The sequence below is a fragment of the Pipistrellus hanaki genome, assembly GCF_964339955.1.
Source record: "Pipistrellus hanaki genome assembly, chromosome: 5".
Taxonomy (NCBI): Eukaryota; Metazoa; Chordata; class Mammalia; order Chiroptera; family Vespertilionidae; genus Pipistrellus; species Pipistrellus hanaki.
The window spans coordinates 26,490,478-26,513,181 of record NC_140507.1 but is presented as its reverse complement, the minus strand read 5'-3'; the positions used below and the strand labels follow the sequence as shown (position 1 = coordinate 26,513,181).

The following is a 22,704-nucleotide window of genomic DNA, read 5'->3' as shown; positions in this document are numbered from 1 at the left end:
AAGACTATTCTCTCTAAAATGTTTTATATCCTACATTTTTTTTAGTCAATATATTGTAAAAACATTTCCCCGAATCTAGAAATACAGATCTCAGTCATCTTAATGGCTGCATAATATTTCATTGTCCAGGTGAATTCGGATGTCTCCAACATCCTGCAAACATTAACAAGACTGCACGAGATTTCTCTACAAATTCTGCTCTGCAGCCAGAGGGAGGAGTCCCAGTCCTCAGGGTCTGCGCACACGTCCCCGTGCAGAGGGGATTCTCAAAGGCCCAGCACCAGGGGAGCGACCGACGAGAGGCATCAGGTAGAAGCATGAAGAAGGAGAGGGTGACAATTCCCTACTCTGTTCCCATGGCTGTCACCGAGACCCTGCCTCCCCGCGGCTGCTCCTTCCCCACATACAGAGGGGTAGGTGGCAAGCTGATGGCCTAGGGGGTCTCCTGAGTGGGGGTCCCTTTGCTGTTGGGCAGCTCTGCCATCACCTCCCTTAATGCCTCCTCCTATGGCTGAGCCTCCCTGCTGAGCTCCCACACGCCCTGAGGTCACGTTGTCCAGCTCCCTTTTGCCTGAAAAAGGGCCCATCTGAGCAGCAGGCCTACGGCTTTCCTGAGTGGGGGTTCAGGGTATTGGGTTATGGGGAGTAGGGAAATCTCTTGGGCAGTTTTTATTTATTTTTTATTTTTTAAAAAAATATATTTTATTGATTTTACACAGAGAGGAATTGAGAGGGACAGAGTTAGAAACATCGATGAGAGAGAAACATAGACCAGCTGCCTCTTGCACACCCCTAACTGGGATGTGCCCGCAACCAAGGTACACGCCCTTGACCGAAATCGAACCTGGGACCTTTCAGTCCGCAGGCCGATGCTCTATCCACTGAGCCAAACTGGTCCCGGCTCTTGGGCAGTTTTATAACAAGAGGAAGGTCTCCCAAGGATGATCCAGGTCTCCATAAAAAGATTTCTCTTGAGGATGAGTCCCCTAACACCGTAAGACACACCTCCGTGGTGATGAGTTGGGCCATGGGGTACCTGGTGGCTTCTGCTTCCTCACAGCCTCATGCCAAGCCAAGGCATCTGGCCTGCGGTCGTGTGTGTTCGACGGGGAATCCTCGGAAGGCACCGCACTGAAGATAACAACAGCAGGAACAGCCAGGGCTGCTCCTTTCTCACATCCCAGCCCCGAGGCCAGAAGATACCGCTGCTGCCAGCAGTTTGACCTCATTCCTCTCGGCAGTGGGCGGTGGGTGCGGAGTCTGCAGAGATCTGAGAGCAAGACAGACGCCCAGGACGTGGCCAGGCGGCCCAGCCGGGGAGGCCCTGGCCTGGCCTGGCCTCCCTCCTGGCAGCCAGGGGGCAGGGGCAGCGGACTCTTAAAAGGGTTAATGATCCCCGGCGCATGACTAAGGCTGAGCAGTCCCCTTTGCAGCACAACACCTGGAGACAAGGTGGCCAGCCCGCCCGCCATCAAAGTCTCCTGCTGCCCTGCTGCTGGCGGGCTGCGGGCCGGCCCTCTCCCCACCCCTCTCCTACCCACAGAGTGACCTATAGGAGGTTAATTACAGACTCCAAGTTCAAATGAGAAGGGAAAAACACACCAACAACTAAGACACAGCTGACTTACGTGGGCACGGAGGGCCCCTCTGAGAAACGGCAGTCGGCTATCCTCCCGTGGCCCGCGGAAGAGCCATCTGATACCCACAGGCCAGGCGCCCACAGGGAGTGGCCCCTGAGCCACATCTTCTTAGCCAACCAGGCCCATGGGCCTGGTGCCTGGGCCTGCCATGCCCTCCTCTCACACCCATCCACCAAATCCACGCCTCCTGCAGTCCACGATCTACCAGGCACCTACCCACCATCAGGGATAGGATGCTGCACAAGACAGCCTGGCTCCTGTGCTCGGGGCGGGCTCTGCCTCCTGCTCGGGGCTGTGCTGAGGCTGGCAGGGCGCAGAGCCACACAGAGGGCCACTTTCCCTGCCCCAGTGAAGCTAGTCCACCTGGTGGGCTTTCAGCTCAGCAGGCCAGGCCCCTGGCTCCTCAGCTGGAAGGTAGAGAAGAGGGGCTGGGGCGGAGTGAGAGAGGGGAGGCTGATGTTGTTCCGGGAGGGCAGGCAAAGAAGGGCGAGGGAGGAAGAAGAAAGAGAGAAAATTTGGCAGCTCCAACACCAACAGAAATGGCTCCTGCTTGGTGCTTCTCGCCTGCCCATTCCAAAACCCCCATCCACGGGCACCCAACATGCAGTGTGAGTGAAGGGCACACATAGGCCTGCCTTGACCACCGGGGTCCACACGATGGCCACCTCAGCCCCCTCCAACAGGAAGGAGGCATCCTGACTGACACACTGGCCTCCTCGGGGCCCCGCCAGAGTCAGGCGGGTGCGTGCTGAGGTTTCTTGCCGGGGCTCAGAGCTGAGACACAGGGGCCCAATGGGGTGGGAGAGATGGGAGACTGGGGGGATGTCACCTCTGGCGAGGGCGACTGCACAGGCTCAAACAAGCAGGGGTGCCCGAGGCGGGGAGACCACACAGCTGCCCTGCCTGGGTTTTCGGCAGGACCTGGGGCACAGGCCAGGCACACCTAGCGGGGGCACAGGTGAGGCCAGGGGAAGCCGTGCTTACCCGAGGCCAGGGTGGCCCAGAGGACACAGCAGGTCAGGTCCTTATCCGGGTCCCTGAGCTTCTAGCTGTCTGCCCTTAGGTGAGCAGTTTAGCCTCTCTGGGCCTCAGCTGACTCATCCATAAACCACATTCTGCCTATTCTAGAGGGTAAGAGAAAGCTCTCAGGGGAGAGATGGAGGCTTCTGAGCATGATCTCTTCAGCCTCCGGGAGTGAGGGGAGGAACAAAGCAGAGGTGACAGGCTTGAAAGGCCGTTACCATTTGCCCAAACTCTAATTTTCCCGCGGGGGAGGCTGGGCCCTGGCCCTGAGCAGCCTCTGTGAGAGGGCCTGCTGCTGCTGGTGTGTGTGTGCGTGTGTGTGTGTGTGTGTGGGGGGGGGACCTTGTTCGAGGAACCTGAGGGAACCCCAGAGTCCCTACACCCTTTAGGAGGGCCTGCACTTCCCACGCCTCAGCCTAGCCGGAGAAAGTTGTTTCTGAGGCTCTGGGTCCTGGGACATGGAATGGGGGTGGGGTGGGAGGGCAGAAAAGGGGAGGCACCTTATACACTACGCCAGACCTGCTTCTCAAACTGAGATACAGGAAAAGCCGCAGGGTGATCGCAGGACCTCTTTTCGAAGGGTCTGCCGAGCTCATTAGTAAGGAAAGGCAGCACCTTTGTATTAAAGCAGACGTATGATGGGGTACACTGTCAAGTTCGTGTGGATTTCTGAGATAAAATAAAAACACAAGACTTTAAAGAAACAGGTATCAGGGGAAAGGTCTTATCAGGGCGGACAGAGGTCAGAACAAGGCCCGTGTGCTCACTAAATACAGACACCCCAGTGGGTGCAGGGACCCAGGCTGCGGAGGCCCAGCTTCCTGCCCTGCAAGTCCAGCCCCGAGCACAGAGAGCCCGGCCTGGGCACTTTGGGGTCTGGGAGGCCTGGGATGTGGTCCCCGTGGCCCCGGCTAGCGAGAGGCTCACCCCGAAATGAATAACCGCCTGGATATTCAACCGCTGTCTCAAATACAGCACGTGAGAGAGCAGTTTCCTTGCTCCTCTCCCAAGACCACTCTTGATCCTGCGTTCTTTCTGTCACCTTGTCATTTTTGACAACTGTCTCTCTTGACTCTTGATTCTCCCCAAAGATCAAGAACATGCCCCTTCCACCAAGCCTCTTGCCCTCTGAGTCCTTCATTGTCTGGCAGGCTCTGGTTCGGGCTGTATTGTGCCCACCCCCAATACCACTCCACCAGCAATGGACACGGGGCAGAGTCACCTCTGTGTGCTTCTGGCCACTAAGAAACCTTCCTGGGCGCCATGATGTCTGCAGAAGAAAGGCCATCACCTGCCTTCCTTGCTGCCAGCCAGGGCCCCCGGAGGAAGCTTACTGGGTCAGCAAGCCAGCCCCCGCCCCTCTCTGCTTCCCCCCTATCAATTCCCTTCAGGAATTGTGTCTTCTGGCCCGGCCAGGCGTGGCTCACTGGTTGAGCGTCGGCCGTGAACCAGGAGGCTGCAGTTCGATTCCCTGTCAGGGCACATGCCGGGTTGTGGGCACGATCTTCAGTGTGGGGTGTGCAGAAGGCGGCTGATCAATGATTCTCTCCCATCATTGATGCTTCTACCTCTCCCTCCCTCTCTGAAATAAATAAAAAATAAAATAAGATAAAAAAAGAATTGTATATTCCAGGCAGACCCAAATCACTGGCTGCTCCCGAACATGTCTGTTCTATAGTCTGCCTGCCTCATGCCCCCTCACCCATTGCCTACACAGAGCACAGTCAGAAGGGTCAGACATGCAGGCTGGGGGGCTCAGACTGGTCTCGGTTTGCGCTCTGGCTCTGCCTGGTGTCCTGCCTAAATAGACATGCTTCTTAACCTCCCCGAGCCTTTATTTCCTTGCCTGTAAAACAGGGATAATCTCACCCACCTCTTACGATTGTGATGAGAATTAAATGGGGATGCTGTGTGTTGAGAACTTAGCACCCAGTACCTGGAACAGAGGAAGCTCAATAGCTGGCAGCTCTTATTAATCTACATCTCAGATGCTCCTCTAACCCACCCAGCCAGAAGCAACCTCTGCCTCACACAGACCTCCCGGGTGTTTCTCCTGCCCAATTTGGGGTTTCCTACTTTGGAGCAAACAGATTACTTAACTTTCGGGACTGTGGGGACCTCACGAAGGGATGTGAGGCAGCATTGCTGGAATCTGGCACCGAGTAGGTGCTCACTGGCTGAACCAATGGATTCATGGCTGACGGATGCCTCAGATCAAGACTGCTGCTAGTACCAAGGGGAGGGTGGGACTCCTTGATGGCTAATCCCAGTCTTTCCTCCCAACTCGGCCCGTTCCCTCCCCCTCAGCCCAAGCAGAGCAGGACAGCGGAGCAGGTGATTCAGTTGGGGGCCTCGATGAAGGACCACCCTTACTTGGCCTATCAGGCTCCCAACCTCCTGAGAGGCCTCTGGCCACAGACAGGGAGCTGGGCCAGGACAGCCTCTTCCCGTGAGACTGCCCCTCTGCAAACAGGAGAGAAGCTGGCGAGGTGTCTGGCCACAGGAGGAAGAGCTTGAGAGAGTCCTCCTTCGTTTGTGCACTCAGATGCCCTGGGCGCGGGGCACATGTCAGGTGTCTCTGCCCTGGCGGAGGTTCTTGCTGAGGCAGAGCTGCCCACCCAGCAGAATGGGAGGCGGTGGGGGGAGCAAAGAGGATACTCCTCACCCACCCTCCTCGCCTCCAGGAAGGCTCTGTGGAGGGAGCAAGGCCTGTGCTGAGCCCGGAGGATGACGGGAGCTGGCCAAGAGAAGAAAGGCAGTGCTGCAGGCAAAGGAGCCAGAGGTGCCGAGGACCGTGTCAGAAGACCACCGTGCACTCAGGAAACAGAGAAATTCCACCTGACTGGGTACCATGTAGGCGATGGGAGACAGGAGGCTGCAGGGTTGGGGAAGGTGGCAATGCCTCCAAAGCTCTGCTCTCGTTCTTGCCCGGTAGCTGCTGAACCCTTTGCCTTGCTGGTGTATGGACTTCTCTCTCTGGGGCTCAGTTTCCCCACCTCGATAGTGAAGGAATAGGTCACGAGCTCAGATCCAGCCGCTCCTGACTGCCCCAGAGTCACAGGTGAGTCTGTTTCAGAGAAGCCTACACTCAGCAGCCTGACTTTCAGAAAACACACAGTTTGGGCCCGCCGGTCTCTCCCTCCCTCATGGGCAGGGCATCTTCATTTCCCAACTGCCCTGTTCACTTCCGCGCAGGCGGCTTTCCCAGCCTGGATGCCAAGCCCCTTCCGATCTCCTCCCATTTTCCCAGGTCCACCTCGGCCCACCTCCTCCAGAAAGCCTGGCAACTGCAGTTAGGTCTGCCCACCCACCTCTGCTGCCCACAGGGCGGCAAGCCCATTCCCCAGCGATGGCCTGCAGCCCCAGCCACCATTCTGGGCCCCACGGCGCTGGGGAAACACCTCTGGGACTGCCAGGCCCTTTGCGAGGCTTTGTCTGCGAAGCTGGGCCACCCAGCTCAGCAAGCGCTTCTCACACCTCAGCACACATCCCGTCAACCAGAGGGCTTTGGAAAACACACACCGGCCCCATCCGCACAGTTTCAATAGGGCAGACTGAGGCCCAAGACTTTGCATTTCAGGCAAGTTCCCAGTTTATGCTTCAACTGATGCTCAAATGTTACCTCCTCGGTGAACCTCTCCCGACACCTTCCCAGAACAATTCATTCCTTTCCTCGCCACACACAGCCCCGGCCTTGCACTTGGTTCTCGTCACAGGTATTCCTGTGGGGCCAGCCTTGGATCCCGAGGGCAGCAGCTGTGATTTCTTTACAGAGCGGGAGCTCAGTGAATGCTTGCAGAATGGAGCACACCCGAATGAGCAAAAGCACATGCAGTCTGGACAGTTACCACGTGGCCAGGACCTGGAAGTCCTGCTAAATGGATGGTTAGCCGAAGGCTGGGCTGGAGAACGACAGGAGGATTTGCCGCCCCTCGTGCTGAGTTACGTACAGTGAGGACAGGCTCAGAAACGGGAAACGCAATGGGATCCTGATCCTGATGGGCCTCAGGTCTCAGATTTTGGCGATGCTTTGCCAGTGTTTAGACAAACCCAATCCTCTCTTCCGAATGCCAACTGTCCTGCAGGCCAGACTTGTGGGCTAGAGAGCAGGGAAGGCCTAGAAGGGTGCATGGGGGTGACCAGGCATGGGTGGCCATTCTAGGAAGCCCACCGAGGCTGGGACCAGCGCTCCCCCATGTTGGTCAGCGCCTTCCCTCCATACACGCCTCACTCTGCGCCATCCTAAGGTCAGGGCTGTTCTGACTTAGACCCGAACCTTTCGGCACCAAGGGCAGATGGCAGCAACAGGGATCACTTGGGTTCCTGACAATATCTGAATCTAAGGGCTTCTGTTTCCCATGAAGCTGCCACTTCTTCCCTCAGCAGCTCACAGGGCCCACAGAGGCCAGAGGGCCTGGTGGGGGGTGCTTATATTCTTTTTTTTTTTTCTTTAAATATATTATATTAATTATTTTACAGAAAGGAAAGGAGAGGCATAGAAAGCCAGAAACATCGATGAGAGAAACATCGATCATCTGCCTCCTGCACAGCCCCCACGGGGGATGTGCCCGCAAACAAGGTACATGCCTTTGGCCGAAATCGAACCCGGGACCTTTCAATTCGCAGGCCAGTGCTCTATCTACTGAGCCAAACCGGTTTCTGCCTTTTTTAATTTTTTATTTTTATTCTTTTAAGGGAGAATAATCCCTCTGTTGGAAGCCTGAAGCCTTCAGTCCAATTTTACTTCTACCGCAGACCCACTGGCGACCTGATTCCCCCACCCCAGGTGACTCACTGCCCTGCTCCAGCCCCGCTGCTGTGCAAACTGGAAAACTGGAGTTCTCTGTCCCCTTGTCCCTGCACTGCCCTCCCTCCCTCCCTGGGTGTCTGGAAACGCTCTGGGACCTGGGCTGAGGACCGGTGAGTCCTGGTCTGTAAAGTGCTTTGAGCTCCGGGGATGAAAGACTGCTGGGAGGTACAAAGTCACTCTCTGCTTGTTGTTATTGTTCCTAATGAATCCCGAGGTGCCAGGGCGCCGGAGAGGAGCGTGAGGCCCGGCTGAGCCTGGAGTGGCAGGAGGATTACTCCAGGTGCCTTGATCAGCAGGGTCAGCCAGGGGCCAGGGCCAGAGGTGGAGGCTGCCAAAGCAACCGCCAGATGTGGCTCAGCCACATGCAAACGGCACATCGCCACCTCTGACAGCCCAAAGACCGGAGTTTGTCCCGGAAGCCTGGGCACTAGTTTTACCAGGGGCAGGAGATGGGGAAGATGGGGGAAATCCTTGCAAGGATTCTTTGGACCCATCCAAATGACATGTATCCGGAGTTTTCAGCTAGCGATGGGAATCTATCTTCATACCTCAGGGCACCCCGGAGAAGACCACAACCTGCCCCCTGCCCTCCTGGGGCAGACACAGCTTCAACAGAGGGGACCTTCCCGTCAAAGCTGGCTGTCTTTCCAGGGGCCTACAGGAAAGACCAGTAACCTCCAATCCAATTCTCAAGCTACTCTTCAAAACAACACGGCACCTCCAGAGCTCATCACTTTTTTTGGGACCAGCCCCCCTCCCCCTGCTCCCCAGTCTCCTCCCCTCTCCAGCTCTCCTCCTCTCAGAATTCTCAGAGACACAGGGCCTGAGGGCTGGGGCTCTGTCTTGCCATGGAGAAGGTGAGAGTTGAGAGCAGAGAGCATTTCCAGAGACACAAAGAGGGAGGGCGGTGGCAAGGTCACACAGAGGCAGAGTGGGATGGACCCCAGGTACATGAGTGGGCTAATGAGCCACCTCCCCACACTGCCGCCTGGGATAAGGGAAGTGGGGGGGCGGGGGGGGCAGCCCCAGGTAGGGATACCAGGCGCCAGCCCCACGAACTCTGTGAGTCATAGAGCAGAGCTCACACCTGCATTTCAGCCCCACCCAGCACTCCTGTGCCGAGGCCAAGGGAAAAGCCCATTTCCCCACACTGGCCTGCGTGTGTGTGGCAGCGAGGAGAGGGGGACGGTTGGATGTGGGTCATGGATGGGGGAGCCAATTCATTACCGTCCCCTTGTCTCTCATTCCCATTCCCGACCACTTTCCAGAGTCCCTCCCCTTTCTCAGCTGAAGATTTTAATGGAGAACTTGCTCACATCTCCATGTCTGCACCTCCGAATCTTTCTAGCAAATGTGGCCCCACCCTGCTAAGACCCCTCTCCAACTGCCCAGTGGCCATGTTCTCCCTGGCTGGGGCTCTCTGAGCCTCGGGTGGGCTGAGGGCGAGTTGTGAGGGAAGCCTCCAGGTCTGTAGGTCAGTGTTTGCTTAAGCATCCATCCTACCCCCCAAGGCCGACCAGGGATTGAAGACTGTTGCTTCAGCTCTGGCCAGGTTTGCTCAGTGGTTAGAACCCGCACCTACTGCAGTTGCAGGCTCAATCCCAGGCTCCAGTTGGGGCCTCATGAGGAAGGCAACCATTCAACATGTCTCTCTCACATTAATGTGTTGTTGTTTCTCTCTCTGCCCCGCCCCCCTCCCTCTTCACTCTCTCTCTAAAAATCAATGGGGAAAAATATCCTTGGGTGAGTATTAAAAAAGACCGTTGCTTCTCATGGGCATGGTACTTTCTCCTGAGACCTTGTTCAGAGCCTGACTCTTGCCTATGCCCTCCCTAGTCCAGAGTGTTTGAAATCTCGCTAGCCCAGGCCTCGGGTTTGCTTGGTATCGCTCACCAGCAAACTCCTTGAAAGAAAGCATTCTGAAGAGCTGGCTGTCCTCTTGGAGGCAGGGAACAAGAGGAAGCAGAGAAGAAGAGACAGCAGGAAAGATTACAATTAGACATGAAGAAGGACTTTCTCACTGGGTGCTGGAAGAGATTATCGAGAGACCCATAGACTCTCTTACCGGCAGCCCTCTCCCATCTTGGCCCCAGTGCACACTCTAACCTCAGCAGCAAGCTGCTCATTTCCTTGGCACTCTTACTCCCACCTGGTGAAGCCCAGGTGGCTTCTAACTAGCTCAACTCCTGCAACCTTGGCATTGGAGGGTGCCCTTACCTACTAGCCAGCCCTCAAGGTGCCCACAATAGGATGTACATGGGGGTTGGTGGCAAGGCTCACTGAGCCAAGCACATGAATTTTGAAAACAGGCACCATGAATTCCTTCAGGTCTCAGATTGGGAGCTCACCACACACCACATGAGCGCAGTGTCAGCTGGCCCAGTGTCGCTCCGGGAGTGTTTCTTTATAAGGAAGAGAACACCGCGATGGCCTGTAAACCCCCCTGGGTCCCTCCCTCTCCTGGGCTGAAGGTATTGTTGACTCCCAGGCTCTTCCCAATCAAGAGACCTCAGAGGCTACCTTCCCACCTGCCCCTCATTACACGGAAATCCAGAAAAGTTAAGTCATTTGGCCAAATCCTCAACCACAGCCAAAGCCTCCGAACTCCCAGTCCAGTGCTCTTTAGAAGGCATTTTTATGTTGCAGTCCTGGCAGGAACCCTGGTGGGGGGATAGAGAACCAGCAACGTGGGCATCACTGTGCCGGGATTTGAAGTCCCCGAGACCTATCCCTGGAACTTACTTTGTGACTTTGACCTCGGTCAGCCTCAGTTGCTCCCTCTGTAAAATGGGGCTAGGAATGCCTGCACCAGGTTGTTAGGAGGATTATGTGGAGATGAAGCATGTAAACATGCTTGGACGGCTGACTAGTACAAGACGGATATAACAAAATGCCAAAGAGACAAGAAGTGAGAAGGCAACTGGACAAGCCTCTTGGGCAGACATGCATGCCTTAGGCCCCTCCTTGAGAAGCCCTAAGCCCGTGCACCGAGTGGGGGGGCCTCTCTTTCACCCTAAGGCTTCCCACGGAGGGCACCAAAGTGGGTTTCAGCACAGGCTCTGATCACCCAGAGCACCTTCTTCCCCTCTTTCTTGGGGACAGCACCCAAGGGTGCAAGGGAGTCGCTCCTGAAGACTGGGACTGGGGACAAGTGCTTGGCGGCGACAGTCCGGGGGAGAGGCTGTCACAGAAGCAGCATCTGCCACAGAAGCAGCGGCTCCCTGTCCCCTCCGGGGCTCCCGAGGCGGCAGGCACGGCTGCCCCTGCTCCAATGAATGAGCAGAGCTGGCGGAGGTGTGGCCCCTGGTGGGAGTGAGCCCGGAGCACACACTCCAGGAAGCGAAGGCAGTGACAGCTCCCCCAGCGCCCCGGCGCCAGGTCAGGACCCGCGTCTGCCTGCAAGCCGTCTGTCCGCCTGAGCCCTGGCTCCGTCCTGCAGCTCCCGGCTCCTCACCTGTAGGCCGGCGCCCGCCCCTCCGCCGGGAGGCACTGCCCGGGGACAGGGACGGGCGCACAGCCGCTGCCAGGCTCCCGTGCGCGGTCCCTCGCCCGCCCGCCCGCCCGACCGCAGCGACCGCCTCGCAGGCTGGCACGCACGCCCCTGGGCGCCTGTCACCTCCGCCTCCGCACAGCCCCAGACTCACCCGTGCAGCGCGGGGCGGAGGGGGGGCAGGTGAGCAGGCAGCAGGTTTCTCCCAGTAAAACCAGGTTTCGGAGGTGCCCTACCTTTCTCCCCCGGGTCGGGCTCCCGCTCTGGCTCCGGCTCCCGCTCCCGCTTCCTCCCCTCTCGGTGCTTCTTGCCGCGGCCTTGGCCCCGCTTCCTGGGCTCCGACATTCTGCCCCGGCTCCGGGGCGGCGGGACGGACGGACGCGAGGTGCAGGAGGTGCAGGAGCGCAGGGACGGCCTTGGCTCTCCGGCGCCGAGCTGCGCCCCCCACCGCCTGCAGCCCCGGTGCCCGCGCGCGGCGCCTGTCTTATAGGCGGTCACACCCTCCGGGGGAGGGGAGCTGGAGCCTTAACTCTTCCCCTCCCACCGGGCGCCGCAGCCTCCTCTCCCCCGCCCCCTCCCCACCCGCCCCGGCGGCCGGCCCGGGGGTGGGCTTCGGGCAGCTCGCTCCAGCTCCCTCCCCGGACCCACCGAGCGAGGGAGCCAGCGAGGCGGGATGGGCGCCCCGGCCGAGTGCTGCCCACCTCCTTCCCCGCCGGGGAGGGGGCTCGAGCTGGGCCGGGGGCCTGAGCCACGATGGGGGGGCGGAGAGGGGGGAGGGGAGAGATCCCGCAGTGAGGGCCAGGCTGAGGACAGCAAGGGGGTGGGGAGACAGCCAGAGGAGGGCCCAGAAAGGGACCAAAATGAAACCCACCGGACAGCCCAGCGGGGTTAGGAAGCGCTCTCGCTCCTTGCAGCCCCTCTCTGCTGTCTAGTGTCTCCCCCGCCCCCCTGCCCCTGCCCCGCCCCCCGCCACCGATTTCACAAGCAGTTTGCCTGTGCCTCCTCAACCTTGACAGTCTGACCTCAGTCCTATGGGATGCCACCACCTGGGGGATACTTTTTATGCAGCTGCCATTTGTGCTTGGCTACCGGGGTCTGTGGCCCAGGAGCCCCTCCCAGCCGGGACAGGCTGCAGCGGGAGGGAAGCCTGGGTGCCCCAGGTGGCCTGCAGCCCCCCTCCCACACTCACTCCGCCAGCCCTGGCTGCCAGCACCAGCTGGCTCCTCTCTTCAGGCCCGTGGAGGTGGATTCAGACACTGACACGGCCTCCCCCGACTCTCCCGACAACACTTCGCACAAGCCACCGCGCCAGGGCTGCCAAAAAGGACAGTGTCCTGCCTCCTGCTTGGGTGTGGCGCTGAAAGGGTTACATCGTTAATGCTCTCCCTCTTCTGGCTCCCAGAAAGCCCGAGCCTGCGGTTTGCCTGCCTCTCTCTGCCTGAGGTGTCCCCTTACAGCCATCCCAACTGGAATCCCAGTCAAAGATCATCTCAGCCAGTCCTCTGCCTGCTCCGGAGGGGGTCCCGAGGCTTCTCTGGACAGCGTTCCCCTTCGGGGAGCCCGGAGCAGGCTAGGACTCTGGGTCTAGGCCAGGGACTCTGGGGCTCCAGGGTACCTGGGGGCCTGACCAGACCTTGAGGCCACGCTGGGGAGTGGACAGGGAAAGAGAGATGATGGAGGCAATGTCCATGCAGAGGGTTGGTCTCTGGGATTCTATTCTTGGGCCTCAAGCCTGTCCCGCTAGGGGGCAGCTCTGGGAAGACCAAGTGCAAGAGATGTGCCTCCTCTCCCACATCCCCGCTGAGATGTCCTGCACACTCGCCTCCATTCCTGTGGTATCCCTCTCTGTAGGTAGGCAGGGCGGTGTCCTAGGCAGAGCCAGAGCCAGAGCCCAGGTCTTACTCCTGCTCCAGCCCCTGCTCACTCAGCTTCCAAAATGGCACTTACATCCACTCCTTCCCAACCATCAAACCCCTGCCTCCGTTCACTTCCTCCTCCTGCCCCATAGATTCTGACCTCCTCAAGGTCGTCAGAGTGAGGTTTCTAAAACTTAAACCAGATCACTTAGCTCACTATTACCCATGGGTTAAACCTACACTCCTTACTGTCCAACCAAAGCCCTGTTCCATTGGGCCCCAGGCACAGCCCTCTAGCCCCCAATCCTGTGCCTCAGCCACATTTGCCTACAAGCCACACACACTGCGCTGTCTGCTCTCCACATCTTTGCACATACTCTCTCTGCCCCAAATGGCCTCCCTGCTTCTGGGGCTGGCCAACCTCTCGGCTCATTCGTTTAGCACATACCTAGTAAGGCTTACCATGTTTCAGGAATGGTGCTATGTGCTGGGGATTGGCTGTGAGCAAGATGGACATGGGCCTACTTACATGAAGGTTACAGTCTTGGTAAGGCTGCACAAACAATCAGTTACACAAACAATGAATTAATTAAAATGAGGGCTCAGTATTAAAGAGATATTCATTTCATAAACATTTCTATATGTTGATATGCAGGTTGATATTGTAGATAAACAAACTGTAGTGAGGGAAAGCTTTTCCTAGAAAACACTTAAACGGGGATTCAAGAAATGAGGAGGAGTTGGCTGGGCGAAGAGGAGTGGGAAGAGCATTCCTGGCAGAAGAATACAATAGCTGGGGGACAGGAAGGAGCTTTTGTGCCTTTGCAAAACCAGAAGCCGGTCAGTGTGCTGGGGGTGTGAGTGCGGTATATGATACGGTCATAAACACTAAGGATAGTCATAGGGGGCAGGAGCATGTCCCATGGTTTGGGGTTCCCAGATGCAATATTGAGGGAGGTGGGCTTTGAAGAAGGTCTTTACAGATGGGGAGGATTTCAATTGGGTGTAGGTGAGGGGTTCTGAGACATGGCAAAAACCTAGCCCAGTGGTCGGCAAACTCATTAGTCAACCGAGCCAAATATCAACAGTACAACGATTGAAATTTCTTTTGAGAGCCAAATTTTTTTAAACTTAAACTTCTTCTAATGCCACTTCTTCAAAATAGACTCTCCCAGGCCATGGTACTTTGTGGAAGAGCCACACTCAAGGGGCCAAAGAGCTGCACGTGGCTTGCGAGCTGCAGTTTGCCGACCACAGACCCAGGGGAAGCATTGCCTGGGTACTCACCCAGGAAACAATGAGGGGACTAGATTTATGTTGGAAAACTTGGGGAGCTACTAATAATTAATATAGCCAGCACCTACTGGGCACTTGGTGGAGCTGACAGTGCTAAGAACCTTATATGTGTTATCCTTCGTCACCCCCTCATCACCCCTGTGGGTGGGTCCAATCCTTACCTCAATGTTAAAGAAAAGAGAATAAAACAGGAACAAAGAGATCACTCACTCAAAGCTCTGTAGCTGCCACCTTCCCCCAGGGCCACGCTCTTCTTCCTCACACTTCACTGCTGTGCGCACTCAGAGATACACCCGAACTGCCAGGCTGAGGCTCTGGGGCTTTACTGAGTAAACTTAGGATGTTTATTGGATTCACTGATGATGTTTTGAGGAAGAGGGTGACATGTGCATTAGAAAAATTAACCTGACTGGTGTGTGTGTGTGTAGAATGGATGGAAAAGGGAAGGAAGAAAGTGGAGGCAAGGGAACCATGTAAGCAGGTCAACCCTTCAATGTGTCCTTAGCGTCTGCTCTGTGCCAGGACCTGAGCATTGTGAGGGTCAGGGAAGGAGGGCCTAAAGCAGAGAGGAAAGGCAGTGAAAATAGTAGTAAAAGTAGCTAATATTATATTCTTAATATTCAGTAAGACTATTATCCTTATTTTGTGGGTGAGGGAACCGAGACACAGGGAGGCCAAAGTTATTCCTATTTGTCCAAGCCAAACAACTGGTGATGAGCAGGGCAGGGTCAGGACCTCTGCAGTTGGGGACCCAGAACCAGCCTCTTAAGGACAGCTCCATGGTGTTGCTCAGGAAGATGTGGAAGAGGGACAGCGAGCAGAGAAAGGACCTCTTCAAGGCCAACCACTGGCCTCAGGACATGCACGGTCCCTCCAATTCTGTGACCGATGCTCAGTGCCCGGGTCATGGGCAAGTGGTTTCAAGAGGCATGCCAGCAGGGTTCCCACTGTCCTGACTTCCCAGCTCCTGCCAGGAGCCTGGAAATGTCCCCGGGAGCCAGGCCTATTGCCAGGGGGACTCCTTCCTCTGAACCACAGGTTGTGTAATGCCTGGTACAACCTGATGTGGGTGAAGAGCCGGACCTGGGGGCCGGCCCAGATGCCACATCACCCAGAGGAGACGCCTCTCCCCAACGCTGTTTCACAATGGGACACTAATAGCAACATAACAAGCTAATTCAATTCCTTTATGGAGTGAAAACACAATGTTTAACTGGCTAACAAACTTCTTTTTTCCTTTTTAACATTTCCCCCTCCGCACTTTGAGGCTGTGCCATGGGCAAACTTTGAAGTTTAGGAAAGTTTAGACTTGTTTGAGTCATGTGCAAAAATGCCTTTCAGTGAAAAGGGGAAAAAACACACACCACCCATGCTACCCTACCTTCCACCTGAGACTTTCAGGCTCCGAGAGGCTTTGCCCATAGAATTTTCCTGAAAAGGGGTCTTGGGGACCGGACCCCTTGCCCTTGGACTCACTTCCTGGTGGGGATCCTCAAGGAGAGAATCAGTGACCTCAGGCCAGGCAGAGCCTACAGCAGTTCCCTAGTTACCACCCCAGCATCCGGAAAGGGCACCCCCGAATCAGCCCTGGGCCACTGTTGTTCGCCCAGAAGGTAGAAGTCCTTGGAGAAGATGAGGCTACGCTTACCCTCAGCCATCTCCACTTCAGTGCCTCCAAGTCACGAGGCTCCTCCACCTTGCTCTCCACCAAAGAGTCTGCTAGAGGAGGAAATCGATCAAGATGCCACTCCCCGCAGGACCGGAGAAATTCCCCATCGCCCTGGGGGATTATGCAAGGCCTAGCAAGCCCATTACCCCTGCAGCCTAGGCTGCGTGGGATCCCGGCTGGAGCAGGCATGCCCTGAGGAGAGGAGCACAGGAGGGTCAGGCCTGGCTCACCAGGCCCAGAGAGCACCTCTCCCAGAAGCTGCATCCCGGCTGCAGCTTGCGCATCCCTGCGAACCATCCAGAGTTCTCTCTCCCCCAAGTTCACTCACACTCACCTCCTTCCGACAGCGGCCTGCAGAGAACTGCAGCCAGAAAGAAGGGGCTGTGTGGTGTGGGCCGGAACGACTCGATTAGATGTCCCTGAGATTAGGCTAATCTGAGCAGATCACTTCCCACACTAGCAACTCAGGCTACAGAATGTGTCCTCAGATCCCTCTGCCCACCAGCCCGGGAAAGCCATGGGAATCAGGGTGGTTGAAGGGGTCAGGGGCTTGAGATCACTGTGGAAAAGCACTCAGTTGCCAGGTGAGAATGCCTCTGGAGCCACACACAGACATGTAAAGCCTGGCTCTGCCTCTCAGAATTGTACCCACTGCTCAACACATACACTCACACCTCGGTGCATGAACTTCCCTGAGCCCTGGCACTGCAGAGACTGGGACCAGTCAGCCCACCCATGCTCTCCATCAGTCTGCTGTTCATTTCTGCTCTTCCAGAAGTAAGGACAGTGCTGCGGTGCTGGTCCACGCCTTCCTGCCATGCCCTTTTGACCCCACCCACTTTCCCTTTGTTCCCAAGGGATGGATATATATATATCTCAGCTGTCTCAGAGGTGCCCACCCATGGCAGCCCCCATAGCCAGGGCCCAGCTCAGGCTCTGTCTCCACTCCCACCTTTTAAAGTATATTTTATTGATTTTTTTACAGAGAGGAAGGGAGAGAGATAGCTAGAAACGTCGATGAGAAACAAACATCGACCAGCTGCCTCTTGCACACCCCCTACCGGGGATGTGCCCACAACCAAGATACATGCCCTTGACAGGAATCGAACCTGGGACCTTTCAGTCCACAGACCTACGCTCTACCACTGAGCCAAACCGGTTTCGGCCACTCCCACCTTTTAGAGGCTCCTCCTGCCTCAGCCCACCCACTCCCAAACCCAGAAGAGAATGCATGCTCCCTGCTCAGGAGTTGAGTCTCTTTCCTTCATTTCAGACCCCCTGGGGAGGAAGACAGTGGAAGGGAAGGGGCAGCCCGGCCCAGGAGGAGCCCCAAGACAAGCTGGGAGGGACCAGTAGAGAAAGCATTGGCCAGAGACAGGTGGGGAGCCTTCCCTGGCTCCAGGGGCCGGGAGAAGAAAGCAGAGGCAGCAATGGGAGAGCAAATGAGGGGAGAGGTGAGGCTGTAGACAGGCCCAGGCAGAGCTGGAGGCAGGATGGGGAGAGGAAGTGAGAAACTGGAGCAACCCAGGGAGGAGGGAGGGGCAGAGGGCGAGCGAGATGACAAAAGAGGGACGAGGGAGGACAGAAGCTGCTTTCAGTGTCCGGGAGACCTGCTGGTGCCCTTGGGCAAGTTCCTTTCCCTCTCCGGCCTGCCTCCCCATCTGGCAAATGGTGGAGCTGGAGGGTCTTTGTAGGTCTAACCATCTGAGGAACCACAGCGTTCAAACTTGTCAGCAGGAGGAGAGAGGGCTGGGAGAGTGAGTGGTCCCCAGTCCCACAGCTGGGGCCTCGATGGTATTGGTCCACAGGCCGTCCTCCCAGCCCCTCGGTCTCCCTCAGCCCTTCCCTTCTGTGGCCTCGTGGCCTGGCAGGAGCCCCGAGTTGTTGTCTGTGAGCCCCCTCTGCTAGGCTGCGGGGAGGTAATCCCAGCGCCTGGCAGAGAGCCCGAGGCATGCATGTGTATCAGGTGAGTAAGCCTGGATGCCGGCACTGGCCTCTTCAAGGGCCTCGCCTTGGGGTAAATTGCTCCATCTGCATGGCGGCACCCAGGAGACTCCAGCACTTTCTTCTGTGACCCAGAGCAACCGTTCTCCCGGGGTTAGGAGGTGGGGGGGCCTGTCCACCATCCCACGGGTTGGGCGTAATTCAGTCTTTCTTCCTCACTCTTCAAGCTAACTGCATAATTACACAGCAATAATGCTAACTGGCACTTACACACCAAGTCTTGGGTTAAGTACATAATTTATTTATGTAATGACATGATGACTTGTTTGCTGGCCTGGGGGCTGTGGGGACCAGGCACAAGGGTTTAACTACTGTCTACACCACCCTGGGGACACAGGGACTGTGTGGATCAGCACCCCATGGGAGCCATATCTCCCAGAAGCAGTTGTCTCCTGCCCTGAGAGTCTTCTCCTCGGGCAGCCGGGGAGCCAGCCTCCTACATGCAATTTGTTTATAAGTCTTCAGCCACTCCAGGTGGTCAGGCTGGAGGGGTGAGGACCCTTTTCCTCCCCCGAGGACCGAGGCGGCTCCTCTAAAAGGCTGCAGTCCCTTCTACACAGAAGGACACAATGCAAGCCAGGCTGGCACATTTGGAGAGACTCCTGGTCACCACCCAAGGAAACAAGAGGCCTTGCCCAATATAGGCATTTAGCAGCCTGGAGCCAAAAAATTCTCTCCTCTCTCTCAGCCCTGCCCAGCCTAGCCCTACCCAGCCCAGCCCTGCCACCCTAGCCTCGGCTGCTCCTGGGACCACAGCCCAGCTTCCCTGGCCCGCTCTGGGTGCTGGCTCTCATGCCAGACTCAGGCCTCTTGGAATCTAATGGACAACCTCAAGATGCAGTGGCTGTGGTAGGCCTCCAGGAGCCTGAAGACCCAACTCTGGTTCTGGCCTATTTCTCCCCACTACTCCCAATCACCCCCTTCCCTCTCCTCAGAAGCTCCACTCACAGATTATGAAAGTTTCACCACTAACTACAAAGAACTGAATCGCCACAATGTTGAGGCTTTTAGATCTTGGAGCAAACACCCTGGAGCTATGAATACCATAACTCACCAGAAACCAGATATACAGATTCCAAGCAGATAAAATAGCAAGATAGGGTTAGGCAACCTTTCTCCTTTCAGCTCCGCAGGTTTTGTTTTATTTGTTTGTATGTTTGTTTGTTTGTTTTTGGGTGGTTCCTGGGATATATTTTCCCTTTGGGTCTCAATGTCTATATACCTGAGAATTAAGGGGAAAAAATGCTCTCCAGGGGCCATTCTGATAATAAAACTTGAGAGACAGAAATGAAACTCAGAAGCGCTCCGAGGCTCCGAATGTTGCTCACTCTGAGCACTGCATCCCTTGCCATCACCTGCCGCTGGCTCTCCGGCAGCCTCCCTTCTGCCTTTGGAAGGGCCACTGGTTTGTGGAGCCTCTGCTCCTGTAAGCCAGCCTGCGGGTGGGCATGGGAACCAGCATGCACACTCATGGCCTCGGAGCGCTGCGCACCTGACCACGTTGCCCCAGAGTTCCTTGCTGTTTTCCTAGGGCTGCAGGCCGCCGCATCGAATCAAGCCTCCCCTCTCCCCACTGTGACAATGACGACAATGAAGAGGAGGATGACAATGATGTTGACCTCAGTGGCCCTCTTGGCCATCCTCACCCCTAAATTTGTGTCCTACACCCTGCCCCAGTCACACCCAGGCTTCTGGTGAGCCTCCCTCTCCCACCCACCCTGCAGCAGTGGGTTCTGAAACTGTGGTTTGTGGGAGGAGTGCCTACCACAAGCCTTTGTCTAATTACGCACATTGTTCTGGGCTCTGACTGATGTCCAGCCAGATGCTTCCTTTATGCAATTTTATAAACAGTCTTCCCTCCTAAATCAGCCTGCAGCTCCAGCACCACCAACCCACCCTGGTGCCCTGACGGCCAGAGGCTTCAGGAGCTCGGCTGCCTGCGGAGCTCCCGGAGTTCTCACCCTCTCCTCTGCCTGGCATTTGCCTTCCCCTTGGAGTCAGATGTTGCTCGCCCAGCATCTGCTCGATGACAGGCACAGTGCTGGGCATGGTAGGGTGCGAAGGCTCTGAGGAAGGACAGCACGTTCACAGATGGACAGAATTACACGTAAGACAGCTGCGGCACCTTATGGATAATTTTCTACGAGAGGAGCAGACAAACACCCTGGACATTCCTTAGGGAGATGGATAGATAGTTGGCGTGACCTGGGTCAGTCAAGGGGGGCTTCCTACAGGGGCAAAGGGAAGATGGCGATTAGCGGAAAGGGCTGGAGGTGAGGTGTGAGCTGGGACGGGGCCTGGAGGTCAGAAGGAGGTGCACTGACTAATAAGTGAAACTCTGGTGTCTCAAGCCCTACACCTGTGTTCTCTAGCCATTTCCCTGTCCTCACCACCTCAGGACCTGGGAGTCCACATATTCGGAGTGGACTTGGGCATAGAGCTCAGCCTACCTCCTTCTAGCTGCTTTCCAGGGTTGCACAAAGGACACTACTCCCTTCCCAATATGCATGCGCACGCGTGTGTACACACACACACACACACACACACACACACACACACACTAAAAACAACAACAATAGCTTCGTGAGCTATTCTGCCAAATCCCCCAGAACCCTCTTCTCTTTCTCATTCACTCACTCACACCAGTCTATACCTCACAGCCCCATCCCTCCTAGCTTATCCCTCCCATCCCTTACATAACTCTGTTTGGGATTATTTGTGCCCAGAGGTATGAGCTGCATTTCTGCATATTTAAGCTGTCCTTGATTCATTCCTGCCCGTTTCTTAGTTCTGTTTGCCCAGGTGCCCGCCCCACCCACAGGCTGAGGCCCCTGGGAACGTGCCCGCATTGGGCTCAGCTTGCCGTACAGCTACCGGCTGCTCCACTCCAGGTCCAGAGGAGGGACACAGGGCCCCACTGGCCCCACTCAGGTGGGCCCCAGGTCATGGTAGACCCCGGGGCTGGATACTTTGGAATCACAAAAATCCTGATGCTTCCCATTGCTCTGCATTCTTTTCTCTCAGTGACCCTTGTAACTTGACCCTCGTATCTTGTCCTGTTTTCCACCCTTTGCCTGCACCCGGAGTTCTGTGGCCCTAGGGTGCAGCTCCAATAATTCAAGGGGGAAGGGCCAGTGGGTGGAAAGACAAAATGCTAATTAACGGTTTGTTTTCTATTAGCTTCTTACAAATAGAATGCCCTAATGTAATTACTGAAATGGTTGCAAGGGGGCTCTTGTTGCATTGTAAAATAATTATCTGACAAGCATTATTTTATTTTTAAGAGCTCATTACCAAATAGAGTGTGATCTGTTCTCTAGCCTCCTCTCCCGCGGTGGAGACAGAGACAAGGTGGTTTGGTGGGACAATGGGGCTGGGAGCTTCCCACTCGGGGTCAACAGTTGAAATGAGACTTCAGCTCAGCAGTTTCCAGCTGCTTGGAGGAGCTGGCGCCAGATGAGCTGCTGAGGCTTGACAGGCCTGGTAGTGGCCAGGGCCCCTCAGGCCCTGACACATCACAGAGGTATCTGATGCAGATCCCTGATCTCTGGATCGCAGAGAGGACCTTGAACTTCCCCGGAGTTTTGCTCCTGGCGTGCCAGCACTACGGCCTCCATCCCGTCTCCCACGCGCTGAAGGCCCTCTGCACGCTACTTTGCTTAGTTACTACGTTCCTGTCGTGTGCCAGGCTGTGCTGCATGATCAACATGTATTTTCTCATAACCCAGAGTATTGTTATCTGATTTACAAGCAGTAAAATTCCATAGCTTAAAAGTTTATGCAAGGCTGTGCGAATTCCAGATGATCATCTAGTTAAAATGAAAGGAATTATGGTTAAAATGAAAGGATCGTGACAACATTTGTTTCGTAACAGATGAGCTGGGAGTATATAAAATGCTCGCCTGGATTGTGGGACGGCCTGGGCACAGGCATGCGATTAGGATTATGGGTTCCGAGAATGACCAACATAAAAGACCCATGTGGGGAGTCCTGGGAGGTATGACTGGCAAAAAAAAAGGGTAGGAACCACATGGCTTGGGGCTCTTGCAGCTCATGCGGAGGAAATGAGAGGCCATAGAAGGTTTCTGAGCAAGGAGGTGACCCAACCCAAGCTTTCCTCTTGGAGACCATCTGGCAGCACTGTGGTGCAGGACAGGACAGAGCAGGAGGAGTCTGGAGGCAACAAGAGTCCTCAGTGTACCATTTTCCACAATGGGCTGTAGCCACCTGCAACAGGCTCACTGGGTGCTGGCTACAAACGTGCCGTGCTGATTTCATCCAATATGTTCTGATTACAGACTCTGAAACACACTTTGAAAAAAAAACGCTCTATCAAATCCAGCCCCCATTGCTCAGCTTGGCATTTACAGCTTTCTGTTAACTGTCCACACTAATATTTTTCCTTACAAATATATTTTTTAAGGTAATTGAGCTATAATATAATTCACATACCATACAAATGATCCATTTAAAGTATACAATTCACTGTTTTTGATACATTCAGAGTTGGGCAATTATCATTACAATCAATTTTAGGACCTTCCCCCCAAAAGAAACCCTGTACTCCAGATTCTCCCTTTCCCCTTTTGCCTAATGGTAGCTCTAGGCAACCACTATTCTTTCTGTTTCTATAGATTTGCCTATTTGCATATCCTATATAATAAAAGGCTAATATGCAAATCAACCAAACAGAGGAATGACTGGTCGCTATGATGTGCACTGACCACCAGGGGCCTGACGCTCAATGCAGGAGCTGTCCCCTATTGGTCAGTGCGCTCCCACAGGGGGAGCACCACTCAGCCACAAGCTGGGCTCATGGCTGGCTAGTGCAGGAGAGGTGGTGAGAGCCTCTCCCATCTCTGCAGCAGTTGGACATCCCCCGAGGGCTCCTGCACTGTGATAAGGAGCAGGCTGGG

General features: G+C 55.7%; 1 protein-coding gene across 11 annotated transcripts in view; it reads right to left on the bottom strand.

Annotated features, from left to right (window-relative positions):
* The window catches only part of NRG2 (neuregulin 2), a 248,202-nt gene that overhangs the window by 45,598 nt on the left and 179,900 nt on the right, over positions 1-22,704 (bottom strand). The window contains exon 1 of one of the 11 annotated variants that reach the window (XM_084885041.1): positions 11,200-11,397. The exons of 9 other annotated variants lie outside the window; for them this stretch is intronic. In XM_084885041.1, coding sequence (XP_084741167.1) covers positions 11,200-11,308 — 109 coding nt within the window. In that variant the 5' untranslated portion in view covers positions 11,309-11,397. Of the gene's footprint in view, positions 1-11,199; positions 11,398-22,704 lie in introns of those variants that run through there. One more of the 11 variants, XM_084885042.1, reaches the window with a different exon arrangement.